General features: G+C 33.1%; 2 protein-coding genes across 2 annotated transcripts in view; both read left to right on the top strand.

The window, feature by feature from the left end:
* LOC139498898 (uncharacterized) overlaps window positions 1-19,600 on the top strand; it is a 332,230-nt gene that overhangs the window by 68,089 nt on the left and 244,541 nt on the right. The window lies entirely within an intron of this gene.
* The window catches only part of LOC139497750 (uncharacterized), a 70,246-nt gene that overhangs the window by 21,889 nt on the left and 28,757 nt on the right, over window positions 1-19,600 (top strand). The window contains exons 8-12 of the mRNA XM_071285987.1: window positions 1,991-2,518; window positions 5,234-5,340; window positions 10,406-10,859; window positions 12,590-13,365; window positions 17,782-17,812. Coding sequence (XP_071142088.1) covers window positions 1,991-2,518; window positions 5,234-5,340; window positions 10,406-10,859; window positions 12,590-13,365; window positions 17,782-17,812 — 1,896 coding nt within the window. The remainder of the gene's footprint in view (window positions 1-1,990; window positions 2,519-5,233; window positions 5,341-10,405; window positions 10,860-12,589; window positions 13,366-17,781; window positions 17,813-19,600) is intronic.

Genomic DNA, 19,600 nt, shown 5'->3' with positions numbered 1-19,600 from the left:
AATAATAAGATAAACATGTCTCCTGTCTTACACATTTTGACAATACATACATTAATGCATAAATACATTGTCTCATTTTTTTCTTCACTCTTTAAAGTTTATAAAGAAAACACTTTACATATCACTATTTTGAACTAAAAGAGCATAATTATACACTTATTAAAAATGGTGGAAATCAAATCTAATCCAACATTTTGTCCAATGTACTTACCAAAAGATGTTTCCAGAAATATGTGTTAAAACATTAATTTTCCTAAATCCAAGAGTCATGTCATCAGAAGAATACACTGCACTTATCAATGTCAATACAGTTATTTGTAACTTTTTTAATCTACATTCATTGTAAAATTCATATTTTATTCATGATAGCTAGAAGACATCTTTGCTTGCCATGTGCATGCTCAAACCCAGTTCAAATTTTAAATGTTTGAGGTTCTTTTGGGTATTGTGACAGTGTGATCACTTTGAGATTTGCCCCTAATAATAACTGTTAATTACCTCAATCTTGAATATTTGATGTATCTTATAATAAAAGAAATACTGTTTGTTTTTTTATCTTTATGTCAAAGATTTAGTTAAGTTAAAATACAGAAGAATGTATAAAAACATGTGCTTCCCTTAATTTTGCCTCAAACTTTGTGTACATTTATAATAATACTTCCTGTCCATTTGCACTAAAGACAGATAAAACAGATGGCACATAAACTTTATATCACCAGGTCATATTTCTAATTGCTCAACTTTTGTTCAACTATAAAAAAAAAAATCGAAGTCTGAACGCTCAACTTTCCTCAACTACAAAAATTTCAAAGTATGAATGCTCAACTTTTGCTCAACTACAAAAATTTCAAAGTCTGAATGCTCAACTTTTGCTCAACTACAAAAATTTTAAAGTCTGAATGCTCAACTTTTGCTCAACTATATGAAAACCAAAGATCAATTGCTCAACTTTTCCTCAACTTAATGGCCAGCTTAAGTTGAGGGCCAGTTGAGCGACATCTATCCAACATACACTGCTTGGCCAGGTTTGAGTTGAGCTAAGATGCTCAACACCTAGCCCTCAACTATTTTGTTTAAAACAGCTAGCCCTCAACTGTCCGCCACATGGCCATCAACTGGCCCTCAACTTTTTTTCTGTAGGGCAACTTTGTAAAAGCACTATATTTTGGGGCCAAAAAGGGGTCTTACCGGGCCTTCTCCTTATCCAATATCCGTTATGTAGTAGAGGCCATTTCTAATACCTGGTTTAAAAAAGACACATTTGGGATGATGGACATGTTTCTAAGTGTTACATACAATATTGTGGTGTGGGTAGTTAAGTTATATTTTGTGGTCTGAAGTTTCAGTTAAATGCCAGTCAACTTTTACCCCAAAAATATTCGTATGTGCCAGTTCCAAGTCTGCAGTGATTGTTGTTGTTGTTATATCTGTTTATCATTATTTTTTTGTCATTAATTAGCATACTGCCAACTACAATTTGCGATGGATTTTCCCCATGGAGCTTCCAAAGGGAAATTTTGAAAGAGCATTTTTATCTTTCACATACAAATGTTTTTGAAATGTATGAATTAGGCTGTTGTTTTTTCTGTAAATTGTTTCACTTTTTTGGTGTTTTTTTGTGTTTTTGTGTCAATTATTTAACTTTTTGTTTTTTCATGACCTTTTATCATGTGTATAGCTGACAAAATGAAAGATATGTATGGGGTTTACTCAATGTTGAAGACTGCAATGATATACAATTCATTAAAACCTGGTCAATTGGACTTTGTTGCAATGAACATGATGAAGAGTTGTACTATTTGCAATTATACCACATCTTAATTTTCACAAAATAAGAAGAAATTAACTTTTTTCCCTGCTTCAATGATCAACTTTATTTTATGCTAAAGTAAGTTTTTTAGTTACTTTGAGTGACTATGTCACTGAAAAGTCTTTACCAAAGTTTATCTATTTGTATGTAATAAATAACATCAATTTTTTTTTCATACAGCAACTTATAATGCCTTGGATGTTGTGTACAATAAGGTATTAATGACCTCCATAGAAGAAGATGAAAGTAAACAAGCAAAAACACCAGAAAATCAGGAACCAGATGCAAAACCTGTTGATAGTCAACATGCAGAAGATAATCCTTCTCAGAAGTCACAAGCTACCAAGCCTGTGAACGACTCGAGTGAACCCTCTACACAGCCACAAACAGCCCAATCTTTATCACCACAAACGTCCTCTAGTGAGTCTAAAAAACAGCAAATGAAAAAGAAAATGACAACTAAAATGACCAAAAAAGAAATAAGAAAGAGAATGGAGAAAGTCCTCAAAAGTGGGAAATATAAAATGAAAGTTGGCAGACTCATCTTCTGGGACTTTGGAGGACAGTATGTCTATTATACAACACACCAGACATTCATGACGTTCAGAGCTTTGTTTCTAGTAGTTTTTGATGGAAGTAAAGGATTGAATGAAGAAATACCTGATGTACTGTGTTTTCCAGGGCAGCACATGACACCAACACCAGCAGGTTATTAAATTGTACCTTCCATATTACTAAAAATACTTCATTTTGAGGGAAGATAATGACGATAATAAAAGAAGAAAAAAAATTCTGTACATATTTTTTTTTAATTCTATGGAAATTTATCTCTTTTCCAAACTATTGTATAAAAAAATTACTCAACATGTGGTTGCCTGTGATCTCAAAAGATGATTGGATGATTTTAAGGGTCATAACCTTTTTAGCTAACTGGATGAATCTGTCAACATATATTTGTTCCACCTTAAACAGAAGTTCCAATGGAAACTTTGTTATAAACATTGTCATAATATCTATTCCTGTTGTAACAAATGTTCTATACCATTTATTCCGTTAGGAACATATACTGTAATATTTATTCCTGTGGAAATAGTATTCCAGAATATCTTTTCCTTTTGGAACTTATATTAATGATGGAACTTCTATTCCGTGACAATCAAAATGTGCTAACAGATGTTAATGAAATCGACAATTTCATGGAATGTGAAAGGCACTCAAAGGGGATTTTCGTTTAACAAAAAAAGATTTTTTTTTTTAAATCATTAGAGAAACAGATTCTTACATAGTTACTTGTGGATTATCAGATTTATCCAATCTCGATAGTTAAATTATAAATTTTAAAGTCCTCGCTAATTAACTATCTTGATTGAATAAATCCGATAATCCACTGATACCAATGTAAGAATCTATATATATATAAATGCTTCAAGTTGGCATATAACTTACAGGCAGTTTACAATGTTAGTTATCTTCATATTTTAGCTCAAATTTCTCGCCAAGTCAGCTCTTCTTATCATTTGTTGTTAGTTGTCCGTCGTTGTCTTAGTTAACTTTTTACAAGTTGCACTTCTTCTAGAGAACCACTTAATGGAATGAATTGAAACTTTGTAGGGGAACCATCATCCAAGATGGCAACCAGCTGGGGACTTAGTTTAACAAAGAACTCGATAGAATATATTTGTATATATACAAATGTCTTGTTCTAGACAACAGCTTAATGGGTTGAAACCATAGCATGGCATGAATGTTCCTAATGAGGTGCTAACGAAGTGTTGTAGGTGATCCATCATCCAAGATGGACGCCATCGGGAAACTTCGTTTAACATAGGAACTTATGGGCAATATATACATAGGTCTTTTTTGAGAGAACCACTTAATGGAATGACACTAAACGTGGCAACATTGTTCCTATTGTGGTCTTGGCTACATGTTGTTACTTTGTAGCCATTCAATCGCCCAAGATGGCTGCCTACGGGAAATTCATTATAACAACTTACTTTATATGTGAAATACATACAAAAGTCTTGTGTAGCAAATGCACCAAATATGATGGCTGCCAAGGGGATACTCAGTTTAACAAAGGACCTCAAGGGAATGAAACCAAACATGGCATAAATGTTTCTTATGATGTGCTTGAAGTGTTTCTACTTTGTTGCCGATTTAATGTTCAAGATGGCTACCAGGATTTTCTATTATATAATTGGGCCAATATTAAACCAAATTTGGCCTCAATCCTTATTAGGGCAAGTGTTATGACTTGATTTTCATAACCAAAGTAGAATCAGGTGAGTGAAATAGGCTCTTGGGAACCTCTAGTTACTTTTCACTGAGATTGGAAGCAGTTTTCAGAGATATACAATGCATACCTGTAACTTGACATTGCACAAGGTCATGTTTTTCTCTGACTGTTTATGACGTCTTTACAATAAATCCATTGGATCTTCGATGTGTACGGATTGATATTTTAGTCTTAAGATTCATGATTTTTTTAATTAGTTGTTAGTGACTTTGAACTAGCTGTCAGATAACTGTGAGTACTCTCAGTTCTGTTCGTTGTGTCTTTTTGTTGTCGGATGTACAAGTACCCCGCCACGTCTACTTGTATTTTTGTCCATCTTATGAGTTAAGCCTTTTTCATCTGATTTGTATAGTTCGTTCTTATGTTGTACTGTTATACCACTGTCCCAGGTTAGCATGGTTAAGGGGAGTGTTGGGATCTCGCTAGCATGTTTAACCCCGCCACATTGTTCATGTATGTGCATGTCCTGAGTCAGGAGCGTGTAATTCAGTGGTTGTCGTTTGTTTATGTGTTGTATATTTGTTTTTCGTTCATTTTTTTTATATAAATAAGACCGTTAGTTTTTTTGTTTACTTGTTTTACATTGTTGAAGGCCGTACAGTAACATATAGTTGTTAATGTCTGTGTCATTTTGGTCTCTTGTGGATAGTTGTCTCATTGGCAATCATACCACATCTTCTTTTTTATATAGACATGAAGGCACATCTTCAAATGCAACATAACAACAAATGTTCACTTGTCTTGTTAAAAGTTTAACGATTGTTGCCAATATCAGTAACTGGTAACTGGTTAGGAGCAGGTTTTGAGGGGTTCTCAATCTTTCGTGTTCCCTATAGTGTTTTGTTGACAGTTGTTAGATTTTTTTGAATTTTGTATTTTTTTGTATTGCCTTCCCTTGGTCAAATGGTACAATTTATACAATTAAGCTTAATTAGTAAAATTATAAAAGAAAAATCTGTTGTTCTACGTGTTGCCATTTTCTTACAACGTGATGTTTTACTCTATTTCTAAGCTTATGGTTTTTTAAATTGCCTTCCTTTTTTATGAAAGTGATAAAATTAAAATATATTTGAGACAAGTTACACATCTGATTACATTGCATTTTAGTTTTATTATACTTTTAGTCTTCTTACTACACTGGGTGAACTCAATACTGACCTATTGTAAGGTGGTGTATGCTGGCATACCTAGGATCTTGTTTGTTGCCACCCATAAGGACAAGATACCAGTGGTAAGTGAAAAAGATATATGTAGGTCATTTATTGAGGTTTTCCTTAGATCTTGTTTGTATTCACTAAGAACACAGTACCAGAGTGTTCTCATAGTAGCAACATGTAGAACCAAGCTTCATGGGAACATGTTATACTTGGTGATGCATCATCAGGTTCATAGATAAACCATTGTCTATTTTACAGGTACTTTATACATGTGTTATATGTTTAAACATAATGGCTTTTAAAAACACAGGGTCATATATTTTGTAAAAGCATACATTCCTTTACAAACTAGTTTGACTCCAGAAAATAACATACTAAAAGAAAGATGGAAATGCTGACTGTACTGATATTGCAAATATTGTGATTAAAAATAACTCTATTCCAATGGTCAAAAATAAGATAAAGAGGACAAATGTGATTTACTAAACATATATGTTGATTTAATATCCACATGAAGAAATTTCATACCACACTGGTGTGTTTGTGTATTAATCCTTGATAATTTTGTTGACTTGAACAGTTGATGATGTGTCTTAATACTTTTTTTAATCATTTGACAATGAAAATGTCATTCCTATTTTTGTCCAAGAGGGAACCACCAGCTAAGTAGTGAGCACTTTGGTGTTGACCTGAATATCAATTATATGGAAATTTTTATTATCTCACTGTTTGCAAAACTATAACTTATTCGAAATACTAAGGATTTTTCTTATCCCAGGCATAGCCATATTTGGCACAACTTTTTGGAATTATGGATCCCCAATTCTCTTCAACTTTGTACTCCTTTGCTTTATAACTAGTTTGATCGGAGCGTCACTGGTGAGTCTTATGGAGACGAATCGCGTGTTTGGCGTAACAAATAATAATTCTGGTACCTAAATTGATGATTTTGTCACAATCTTCATATTTTCCATGGTTTAGACTTAGTGGAGGATATTAGCTCAAGAAATACATGATAACTATAATCTATATATATGTTACAGTAAATAGGTGAAATAGGGAATTACAAGTAATTACTAAACAATTCAGTAAATACCTGAAATTACTACTCATTTTGGAATTACATGTATTTACTGATTGTTTCAGTGATTACAGGTATTCAATGATTTTTTTAGTAATTTTTACAGCTATTTACTAACTTAAGATATAAAATAAGGAAGTAACAGGGTAGGGATTGTTGGGATTAGTTAAGGGCTAGGGAATCAAAGCTCCTTCAACACTGCATGCTCTTTAGTTCTGCTTGTGAATTGAAACAGGAAAATGATTGTTATATAAGTTTTGAAACTCACTCAAAATTTTTGCAAAATGCATGCCAATGATATAAATTTAAATATGAGAAATACATTTGTAAGAACTTTTGAGGCAAATTCCGCTGTTGGTGATAGACATTTGATTATGCCAAATAAGTTAAATGATCTTGATAATTCATAATAAAATTAAAATTTCCATTTGACATACTTTGCATATCATTTAGAATAATTTTACATATGAGATGATTAAATTCCTTTTACAAAATAGGTTTACCTACAACTTCTTTTGTCAGAACTTTGTGATGAAGTGGACATTTGCCATAAATAAAATTATATTTTTGTGTCTCTTTTTGATGACTTTCTCTAGACCTCCAAACATAATCTGCAACAAAATTGTATTATACAAGTCATACAGCAGTTAACCTTTTGTGTAGCAAATATAAATATCCATTTAAAATTGAAATACATGTATAAATAAGATAAGATATTACTGTTACACCTCAATATGAATTAAAAAGACAACATCGAGTTCTTATACAATTTTTTTTATTGCAAACATGTAACCAACTTTCTACATCAAGCAACAACATTAAAACTGACCAAAAAATACATTAACTCTGTCTTTATCTTTGAATGTTAAACACATTAGAATAACCAGAAACTTTAAATGTTCTTCAGTGGCAACTTTATGACCATAGATAAATAGCACTAATTAATTGCGACAGTTCTAGAGAGTTCATTCAGATGCTAAGAAAATATTACTATTTAACGGTTAACAGGTGTCACAGTTAAAGTTCTTTTAATGTCTATTACACAAATAATACTAAAATTAGCCTTTTAACAATTACTCCAATTAAAGAGTCAATGAAGAGCATAGTAATTTATCAAAATGATTTTGGTAATTGACAAAATAATGTTGATATACATCATTTATAAATTTATTCGATATTTAGTGGCTATTGACATAATGATAGTGTCGCATAAGAAGCAAAGAACACCTATCCTTACAAAGCACCTGGTCTTGATTTGCAAACAGACAGACACAGACAGACATTATTATTTCTGGGTAGGTTTGATGCTTTTTTGGTGGAGTTTTACAATGTGTTTACTGCTGTCTTTTGTACATCATTAATCACAAATTTAAATTATGGTGGGAGGGGTTATCATATTCAACAAAACTAGTGTACCCCAGCACATAAAGAAGGTGCCTGTTCCAAGTCCTTGGATGGGCCCAGGAAAGGGACCTGGTAGGATCTTCGGTTTGACAAAGCAAGAGGTGCATATGTATCCACTAAGCCCCTTCTTCTTTTACTACAGCATTAGCCCTTTGAACAGGACTGTTAAATAACTTGTATAGTTTGAATAACTTTTAAGTACAACAGTAATGTCATGAAAACCATAAGGCCAACCTTAAAAATATGTTTGTTTGCAGTTTCCGACTGTACCTTCAGACTGAAGGGTCGGTAGGTAGGAAAAAATATTTTATTTTATCAGCCAAAATACAGTTTAAACAAGCAGTTACACTAAACCAAGTTTCTTGTGAAGGAAAAGAAAACATTTTAAAGCAACAAACATTGGACATGCTGAAAACCAACATTAAATGAATAGGCATTTTCAGATAAAAAAACTTTTTAACCAAAACTGAAACTTTAACATAGTGTCATTATCCAATTTATGACATAAAATATGGTATAATTATTAAATACTGGAACACTTATAAACAAGGAATGTCATTATGACTAGAACTGTTTTAAAGAAATATATTCAGACATGTATGCTTCTTGACTAGAATGTTTTCATGAGTAGAGTATTTTCATCAGAAAAATGTAGATATTAAAGATTTATAAGACAATGTATTTAAGAGTGTATTTTTAATAAAAATAATAACCATTGAATCTTCCTCAATTGAAAAAAAGGCAACTTGAAAAAAAAGTATTAAGACATTCGACTGTTTTCATATTTCTAACAATATTTAATTATATGTGATAAGGTTATATTTTTGCCAGGCTTTAATAAAAACCAAAGACATCTAAAGTTTGGAGTGAAATCCATAGCACCCCATTAAAAGCAAATGGTCTGTACTGAAATGTTTTTAATGCATAAAAAAAAATTGGCAGCATAGCTCCTAAGGACATGTTTTAATTGAATTCACACAGGCCACACAGTTTGGGTATATTTAATATTGTAAGAAAGAGAATAATTGCAATGAGTGGGGCAGCCCCCCTTATCCTAAAGGAGCATTACTCATTGCAATCGAAGATAAATTTAATATAGAGAGAGTATATTTATTTTTCAAGCTAACCATTCATTTTCTCTTCATCTTTGTGTAGTTAGGGTTGCTTGTTATTGATTTGGCATGATCTATATCCATTAACATTTCAAATGAGCCCTTCCTCCGTACAGGCGTGTTTACAGATATCCATGAAGATTTAAGTCACAGAGGAGTGGTTTCATCTTTGTCGTCTTCACAACGATTTGTAGAAAATATGCCATACTTCAAGCTGCTGTCGAATTATTTAACCACTGAAATTGGTTCCATAAAGTCAGGCTCCACAGATTCTGTACCCGATTTGTTTGAGACAGAATGGTTATCGTGTCAGTTATGAATATCCGCTGCATCATCGTCAATGATATCATCACACATCATTACATGTGCCTGAATCTGTATAAACAGTTTACTAATAAACTTTTTTGTTTGTCATTTGTCTTAAAATTGACACGAGACGACAGCGTAAAGTACTCCTCCGTGACTTCATGGATACCTGTAAACAATTTCCATGTGCTTTATCATTAAATGGTCACATGAACACTTGACGGGAAGCTAAGAAAAACCGAACTTGAAATGCCTAATTGACCCAGACTTTAAATCATTTCCAGAAAGGACCCAAAGTTCCGGATCGCGTCAATAGAAGTATTAAAAAAAATTTCTTCAAATATAAAGCAATAAAATTTTCACAGTCGGGAGTATTTTCAAGGGTCGGTCGGTAAACTGCTAACAAACAATATTTTAATTTAAGCCTAACTTACCAATGTTGAGAGAAGATTGTAATAATCTCATGTCTTTTTGTAGTATCATTAACATCTTTTTTAATTTGATGATTATAATGTTTAGCTTTTCCCTTGGCATTTAGACTCTGTCACATTGATGATTAAACAATTTCAATAACTAGTGTTTAGATATCTTTTCTTTCTAGTCATGCATTTTCAAAAAACATAACTATTCAATGGGGTCGAATTTTTCACTTGCAAGTGAATAACTCATCAGCCATGTTTTTTTAAAGTACCAAAAAGCGAACTAAAATCTCATTCAACAAAAAAAATCATATTTTACTTTTTGTATTATATAGCCAATGCCCCTTTAACAAAAAGGTATATTTAAGAACATTGTTTCACTGTTAGGGAATAGGTGTAAAAAGTCATTTAAATACATGTATTAGTAATTACTGGTAATAACTAGGCAGTCTAAGGAATTACTTGTATTAACTAAGTGCATCAAGAATTACAAGTAATTCCTAAATTTTAGTAATTACATGTAATTCCTAATTTCACCTATTTACTGTAACATATACATTATTTTATTTACATGTATTTAGAAACAAAGTAACAAAAGAATATGTTACCAGTGTAGTTCTGTTACTGTCAATGACAAATATCCATAAAAACAAAACAAAAAATAATTGTACAACAGTCTTTTGTAAGCACTTAAACCAGTTCTTTGAAAAATAATTATATCATATTCCTCTACATAGACAAGTATGACGTCAACCATTTGCAACAGCATCCTATTCAGCCTTCACATGTGTACTTAAAGATGATTATTTTTTGACAGGAGGATGTGGAAACCAGACGTGCACTATTGTACAGCGAAGTAGAGGAATTATTTAAGGATCACGAGGGAAGAAATCATCTTGTCCTTGACAAACAAATATTTGTCAATGCAACTGATAAAAATGATCAAGAAATTGAATCCCTGAAGAAAGCCATCACAGAGCTTACTTTCGATCATCCATGTTGGGGGGAGAGGATGCCAAACGCTTGGGTCCCCCTTGAACTGGAGATTGCTGAATTGGTAGCTGCAGGAAAACAAATCCTGTCATTGGTAGAACTTAAAGAATTGAATTCAATCAGCAAGGTGTCCGTCCTGGATTCAGTACAACTTCATGACTTCCTACACTTCCAACATTCTCTTGGGAAGCTTATCTACTTTAATACTATTCAGCTCCAAAATTATGTGATAATTAACCCGCTACTCATGGTGGAGGTCATGAGATCCTTTGTGACAGGTATTTATCAATTACGTCTCTTATGTTGTTATAACTTGTGTCCAATCCCTTTTGCTACTTTTGCAAATAAAATATGTTTAAACTATTAATCAATCATGTCAATTGAAAACTAAGAGTTACTGACTTATTTCATGCAGATGTCATTGTTGTAAATAATGAGGCCATTGAGCAGAACTGATGTATGGCTTTTATTTTGTCTTCATGCTGTTTATTATTCTTTCTTTGATCTCCTTTTGTATTCTTTATGATCCTCCGACGTTGCCCAGCTATGTAAATGACAATTGACTCATCAGTGAGTGTATCTGTCCATTCGAAACACATCAGTATTCAGAGACTGTTTGCCATAATGATTTGTTATCACAAGCCCCGTAGTCAGCACTTTTTGTGCTGACATGAATTGTCATTGATATGGTTATATTTATAAATTTACTGTTAACAAATTTTTGAATTTTTGGAATTACTTAGGCTTTTCTACCTCAGGCATAAATCACCTTAGCTGTATTTGGCAAAACTTTTAGGAATTTTGGTTCTCAATGCTCTACAACTTCGTACTTTATTTGGCCTTTTTTACTTTTTTGGATTCGAGCGTCACTGATGAGTCTTTTGTAGACAAAACACCCGTCTGGCATATATACTAAATTTAGTTCTGGTATCTATAATGCGTTTATTTGACTTGTTAGGATAAGCTGTCGTCATATTCTCTCCATCCTGTTCTATTATCACTTTTATTGGACCATTTTTAGCTCACCTGACCTGAAAGGTCAAGTGAGCTTTTCTCATCACTTGGCGTCCGGCGTCCTTAAATTTTTACAAAAATCTTCTCCTCTGAAACTACTGGGTTAAATTTAACCAAAATTGGCCACAATCATCCTTGGGGTATCTAGTTTAAAAATGTGTCCGATGACCTGGCCATCAAACCAAGATGGTCGCCATGGCTAAAAATAGAACACGGGGGTAAAATGTATATTTTGGTTTATATCTTCAAAACCAATGCATTCAGATCTATCTGCCCTGAAATTTTCAGATGAATCCGACAACATGTTGTTGGGTTGCTGCCCCCTGAATTGGTAATTTTAAGGAAATTTTGCAGTCTTTGGTTATTATCTGGAATACTATTATAGATAGAGATAAACTGTAAACAGCAATAATGTTCAGCAAAATAAGACCTACAAATAAGTCAACATGACCAAAATTGTTAGCGAAACCCTTAAGGAGTTATTGTCCTTTATAGTCAATATTGAACTTTTCATTATTTTTGTAAATTTGTACAAAAATCTTCTTTTCTAAAACTATGGGCCAAATTTAACCAAACTTGGCCACAATCATTACTAGGGTATCTATTTCAAAAAAGTGTCTAATGACCCTGCCTACCAACCAAGATGGCCGACATCAGTAACAGGTGAGCGACACAGGCTCTTGAGAGCCTCTAGTTTTACAGGAGCAAAGGGACTTTTACATAGTAAGATTAGTTGCTGTCATATTCTTTCCACCCTGCTTTATCATCAGTTTTTATATTTGACTAGTTTTACTGGAGTGATTAAAGGGACTTTTACCATTTATTTTAATAGCTTGACCACAAAACCTTATGCATCATATTGTGTGGGTATCATTCTTTTTGTTTAATTTGATGTTACACAGCAGATTGTTGTCCTATAGGAATTTGTTCAAATTAAAAAAAATTATCAATGAGGGAAAATAAAAAAAATAAATTTTTTTTTGTTTATTTTTAGATGAAGGATTTTGGCCAAAGAAAAGAAGAATACAGGAAACTTTCAGGAGAATGTCAGAAAGTGGGATCATACATCGAGAAGACTTGTATCAGATATGGAAACAGAAGGACTTCCGTGCAGTTTTACCATACAAAGAGTTTATATTCAACATACTCATTCATTTAGATATTCTGGCAGAGCAACGGAGGTATGATACAGCTTCAGGAAGTCGGTTACCAGTAGAGATGTTCTTTGTTCCCTGTATGGTCACACAACGAAATACCACCAGCTTTATGGACAAAGAGTGTACACCAGTGAGAGCTATATGCTTAGCATTTGTTTTTAAAGGGACTGTCATACCACCAGCTTTGCCTAATCGTCTGATCAGTGCCTGTTTGAGCATGTGGACTCTGAAGCAATATGAAGGTAGAAAGCTCCTCTTTTCAGGATTTGTTGTAGTCTCATTTGACAAGTCACATGATATTGTAGTTTGTGTTGAAGGCAACAAGATTCTTCTGTATATTGTCCATAAAACCTCAGCTGGACTTATAGTACGAGATATAGCTACTGTAGTTAAGGAATGTTTGGTTACAACACTGGAGAGAATTTCGGATTTCTATCAGTCCACAATCCATGTAAAACGCTGTCAACAATTACCGTTCCATCTTGAATATTCATGTTCTGAGATGAAATGCTTCATTGATGAAGAGGAAGCTTTACAGTCAAATGAGTGGGTTTGTGACACACATAACATAACCCATAGAGCAGGAAACTCCACTGTTTGGAACCAAGAAAAGGTATATATTAGATACATTGTATGGTCATTAAGAAAATCACTGATAAATTCAAAGAAAAAATAACACCAAGATTGAAATCTTAGGACAGATGATGTTAGATTTAAAAAAAAAAGGTAAATACAAAAAAATAAATTGAAATCTTAAATAGGTAATGCTTGAACTTTGCAAAACTCATCTGGTTAATGAAAACAAACAATGAGAAGTGTTTTATTTTCTATTTTGTATTGGGTAGGTGCTGGTAAATGACACTACTTGTAAAATTAACCTCTAGTAATTTATGTGTTAAATTAACTATTCAAATAAAATTGAGAAAGGAAATGGTGAATATGTCAAAGCGACAACCACCCGACCATAGAGCAAACAACTGCCGAAGGCAACCAATGGGTCTTCAATGTAGCGAGAATTCCCGCACCCGTAGGTGTCCTTCAGCTGGCCCCTAAAATATGCATAATAGTACAGTGATAATGGACGTCATACTAAACTCCGAATTATACACAAGAAACTAAAATTTAAAATCATACAAGACTAACAAAGGCCAGAGGCTCCTGACTTGGGACAGGCGCAAAATTGCGGCGGGGTTAAACATGTTTATGAGATCTCAACCCTCCCCCTATACCTCTAGCCAATGTAGAAAAGTAAAAGAATAACAATACGCACATTAAAATTCAGTTCAAGAGAAGTCCGAGTCTGATGTCAAAAGATGTAACAAAAGAAAATAAATAAAATGACAATAATACATAAATAACAACAGACTACTAGCAGTTAACTGACATGCCAGCTCCAAACCTCAATTAAACTGATTGAAAGATTATGTCTTTATCATATGAATATCAGGTACAATCCCTCCCGTTAGGGGTTTAGTATCATACTATCATAAAATATATGAGAAGAACATAACCCGTGTCATGCCAACAACTGTTTTTTTAGAAATAAATGTGTTTAGTTCCGATGCAAAGACCCTATCAGTGAATCAATGTTAAAGCCAAAATATGCAATCTTTAATGACCTGACAACAGTATCGTAACTATATCCCCTTTTAATAAGTCTATTTAAAGGTTTTGTTAGTTTCTGAGGAGAATACTGACATTTTTGTGCTTTATAAAGAATATTTCCATAAAATTTTGGATGTGAAATACCTGAACGTATAAGATGTCTGCATGTTGAGTTATATTTACGAATTATTTCCTTATACCGGTGATAAAATTTAGTAAATGTTTTGACCAGTTTGTGATATCGAAAACCCTGGTGTAATAATTTTTCAGTAATACATAAATTTCTCTCGCTAAAATCTAATACATTGTTACATACACGAGCGAATCGTACAAGTTGAGATATATAAACACCATAAGATGGCGACAAGGGAATGTCACCATCTAAAAATGGATAATTAACAATAGGAAATGAAAAATCATCTCTTTTATCATAAATTTTTGTATTAAGCTTCCCGTTTATGATATAGATATCAAGATCGAGGAAAGGGCAGTGGTCATTGTTATCATTAGCTTTATTTAAAGTAAGTTCTACAGGATAAATTTCTTTAGTATACATACTGAAGTCGTCATTATTTAGAGCCAATATCATCCAAATATCTAAAAGTATTGTTAAATTTTTGTATCAAATGTTGTTTTGATGGGTCTTTGCTAATTTTAGTCATAAATTGTAACTCATAGCAATACAAAAACATGTCCGCAATAAGTGGTGCACAGTTAGTCCCCATTGGAATTCCAATAACTTGACGATATACGGAATCTCCAAAGCGAACAAAAATGTTATCAAGTAAAAATTCAAGTGCATAAATAGTATCAAAGCATGTCCAATTGACATAGTTCTTTTGTTTATTGCTACTAAAAAATGATCTAAAAGAGTTTGAACATATGTACTCGCATTCCGACTTTTTAAATGCCCAGTTAATTAGGGATGTGAATTTTTTCTTAATAAGAATATGAGGCAAAGTGGTATATAGGGTAGAAAAATCAAAACTTTGAACAGATTCAAAATCACCAATATATGCATGCAATTTATCAGGTACTTCCAACGAGTTTTTGACACTCCAAAAGTAATTAATTCCACTATTTTCAAAGGCCTTATTTGAACAATTTATTATCAGGTTTTTTATTGTACCAAGTGTACTAGTAAGTAAAACAGACAGTTTAGTAGTTGAACAATGGCTAGAAGATGAAATAAATCTATATTTGTAGGGTTTTTTGTGCAGCTTCGGAAGCCAGTACATAGTTGGGACTTTCATTGTGTTTGGTTCTGCTTGTAAAGAAGTAGCTAAAAGTTTATGTTTGTTACAGATGTCGTTTTCTGAAAATGAAGTCAGTTGGAATGTTGGTGAATTCGTGATTTCCTTTTGCAGAACCTCTATATAAAATTTACGTCAAACAATAATGATATTATTAGCAGCTTTATCAGCCGGGACAAAAACAAATTCCTTGGTCTATTTGCATAATTATAATTCCAATGCAATTTATTAAAAAAGTATCAACTAAACAAAATCCCAGGAATACAATTTAACTTTAGCATTCTATCAAAAAGTATACCCCTTTTCTAAATAAGTAAATAGAATTATGAACTCAGTAAGTTATGAGAGTTACGGACAATACATTTCTCTTATGTTTATCATTTACTCAATCTGAATAAAATTTCATGGGTAACAGATTAAGTATGTGTTTTTCTTTTGTATCGTTTACATGTTTTAAAAACAGAATGGCATCTGTTGATCAATTTTTTTGGCAGTCAGGAGGGTATAAGAACATTCGTTGTTTGATCTGCTAGTCAAATGTGGTTTTTTTATAAGCGAAAAGTTGTCTGCTTAGTTTAAACATATTTATTTATAGTGGATTGGGAAACAAGTTTTGCAACTTAAATTACTCCCTTTCCACTTTGCGGGTGCGAGTGCAGCCATTTATCGTCCCCTTCCGACGGACTATTATCGTGTCCTCAAGACCATACTCACAGATGGTGTCAAGGGAGAGCAGAAAATTGAGTTCCTGAAATTTTCGTCCCAAACAGGAATCGAACCGCAAACCTTTGTGTTAGTAGTCCGATGCACTAACCACTACACAACGGCTCTCTTGTCTGTTTAATTCAGATCCCTCTACAAATACATGTGTTTTGCATGCATACGTATAAAAATGCGTTTTTTTTATTTTTTTGTTTGGGCTTGCATTATATTTGCCTTCTGGTTTAAGGGAGCTTGCTTCTCAGTTTCAAAGTAATTAACTTTTCAAAACACTAGCTTAAATTGATAAGTAATTTATAAAGGAATCCAAAAAGCAAAAAAAATATATAGGTCACCGTGCTTGTTTTCGAGATATGAGCCATTGAAAATTTGGCGGGAAAATATCCTCTCTTGACTTTTCATAGCTTTATCATTGACAAGTTAAAGTTCTCAAAAAATGTTAAAAAGTAATTAAAATTTTATAAGACTTTTACAGATGGCTTATCATTATACATGTTAAAGATTTTCAAAAAGAAAAATGGGGGTCACCGGGCAAATTTTTTCAAGGCATTTAAATGGATAAAACCAGAGGATTCCGAAAATCTGACAAAAAATCAAAAACATGACAAGCCAGCTTCCTTAAATGAAATGTTCATCCTTTGTCGACTCTTCAAAATTAAATAGTCTAAATTGAGTACTAAACTAGGGTAAATTGTATGGCCTTCTAAAAACGATAATAATTGTCCAAATCCCGATGTGGTGTACTCATTTTTTTGCACCTTTTCATTGCGGTATAACATCTATTCCATAAGTTTATTGTTTTCTGTTTGGTATTAAATTAATAATCAAGATCCATTTTGTTACATCTAATGATCCTTTTATTTGGCATGATTGCCAAAAGCTGTCAGCAGAGGTATATGCACATCCGCTGTGCGATATGCTAGTCAAATGCGTTTTACTAAATTAGACTCATCTACTTTTGTGGTATTTAGGAAAATGTTTATATAATCCAATTATCCTATTTCAAATCTTCAAAATTTAAGAGTCCATCCTAAATTGAGGTAGATAATATGGCCTTCCAAATACCGTGTCGTTTTCTAACATCACTGACGAGACATTAATTGATGATATTAGGATAAAGTGTACTTTTGCACCTTTTGTTTGCGGTATACCATCTTTTCTGCAAGTTTATTGTTTTCTGCCTTTTAGTATTACATTATTAGTTAAGATCCAACATCTGGTGGTCCGTGTATTTGACAATCTCCATTGACAGTCAGCAGGGTTTAAGAATATCCGTTGTACGACCTGCTGGTCAAATGCGGTTTTGTTTTTAAATATACATTTTCGCTTTTTTTTGCCTTTAAAAAAATGTTGTTTGTGCTGTATTCAGACGCCTCTACCAAGAAATTTATTTTGCATACACACGTATTAAAATTGCGTTTTTTCATTATTTATATATATTATTTCTACAGGAGAAAGAACAGTGTGAGCCGAATTGTCCAGGTAAGAATTCTTTAACTATGTTAAGAATTTTCCAATCTGTGGTGTAAGAAGGAGATATGAGAATTATATTTAATACTGTAATTACACTGAATTTTGTCTTTTAATTTATGACTTCTTTTTCAAATGTGACGCATAAACATACTGTTTAGTCATGGTAATAGTAAGGGAGTTTTCTATTTTGTTTCACAATAACAAGCTTTGAAAAAGATTGTAATAAATTGATTGTATATTATTAATGGAACTAAAATAATAGAAAAAAATTGAAGGGTCTGTTTCCTTGTTTTTGAGATATAAGCATTGAAAGATTGGCAGGAAATGATTCTTTCTAGATTATTCACACTTTTAACACAAGCAACTTTTTTCCTTCCAAAACTGAAAATAACGAATTTTATAAGATTTTCAAATATGACTGTTAAACTATGTGTTAACCTATAGCTGTACTGAATGTAACCTATGGGAATGCAACAAGAGTATAAATCTCAATAACTGAAAATTATACCATAGCTATCTATGGTATAATTTTCACAATTATACCATGGATTGTTGTGTATGATTTTCGAAAAGAAAAACGAAAGATGGCAAGACCTGAAAAAGGCCGCCTGAATTTTTAAATTGACATATGAACAACAGAGTCAATGTGGGGCCACTAAGCTAAACTGCCCGCTTTGCAACAGCCGATATAAATGAATGCCTAGGGTGGGAATAGAACCCACGTACACCAACTCCGTTGTCCCTATATTTTTAAATGAACAAAAAATTGTCAAGAACAAATTTAAAAAAAAGGTATAAATGTGTTAAAATTTAATTATCAAATTATACATGAAAATATAAGTTGATTTTCGGTGATTCAGAATCTGATGTCTACTTCGCTTGTAGTCACATAGCTTCCATTGTACAGCCACATGAATATATTTGGTAAAAGGGTTTAAAATTGCCGAGGCACATTTTTTGGGGGAGGAAGGAGCGGAAGGCACGCCCTTTTCAAGGAGCTTCATGTATGGTAGATGCGTAGTCCTTTTTAGCTCACCTGGCCCAAAGGGCCAAGTCAGCTTTTCCCATCACTTTGCGTCCGGCGTCCGTCGTCGTCGTCGTCCGTCGTCGTCCGTCGTCCGTCGTCCGTCGTCGTTAACTTTTACAAAAATCTTCTCCTCTGAAACTACTGGGCCAAATTGAACCAAACTTAACCACAATCATCATTGGGGTATCTAGTTTAAAAAATGTGTGGCGTGACCCGGTCAACCAACCAAGATGGCCGCCACGGCTAAAAATAGAACATAGGGGTAAAATGCAGTTTTTGGCTTATAAGTCAAAAACCAAAGCATTTAGAGGAAATCTGACATGGACTAAATATGTTTATCAGGTCAAGATCTATCTGCCCTGAAATTTTCAGATGAATCGGTCAACCCGTTGTTGGGTTGCTGCCCCTGAATTGGTCATTTTGAGGAAATTTTGCTGTTTTTGGTTATTATCTTGAATATTATTATAGATAGAGATAAACTGTAGACAGCAATAATGTTCGGCAAAGTTAGATTTACAAATAAGTCAACATGACCGAAATGGTCAGTTGACCCCTTTAGGAGTTATTGCCCTTTATAGTCAATTTTTAACCATTTTTCATAAATATAAGTAATCTTTTACAAAAATCTTCTCCTCTGAAACTACTGGGCCAAATTAATTCAAACTTGGCCACAATCATCTTTGGGGTATCTAGTTTAAAAAATGTGTGGCGTGACCCGGTCAACCAACCAAGATGGCCGCCACGGCTAAAAATAGAACATAGGGGTAAAA

The sequence above is a fragment of the Mytilus edulis genome, chromosome 12 (assembly GCF_963676685.1).
Source record: "Mytilus edulis chromosome 12, xbMytEdul2.2, whole genome shotgun sequence".
In the NCBI taxonomy this organism is placed as follows: domain Eukaryota; kingdom Metazoa; phylum Mollusca; class Bivalvia; order Mytilida; family Mytilidae; genus Mytilus; species Mytilus edulis.
The sequence above is the reverse complement of the archived record's forward strand: the minus strand, read 5'-3'. Positions and strand labels throughout refer to the sequence as shown.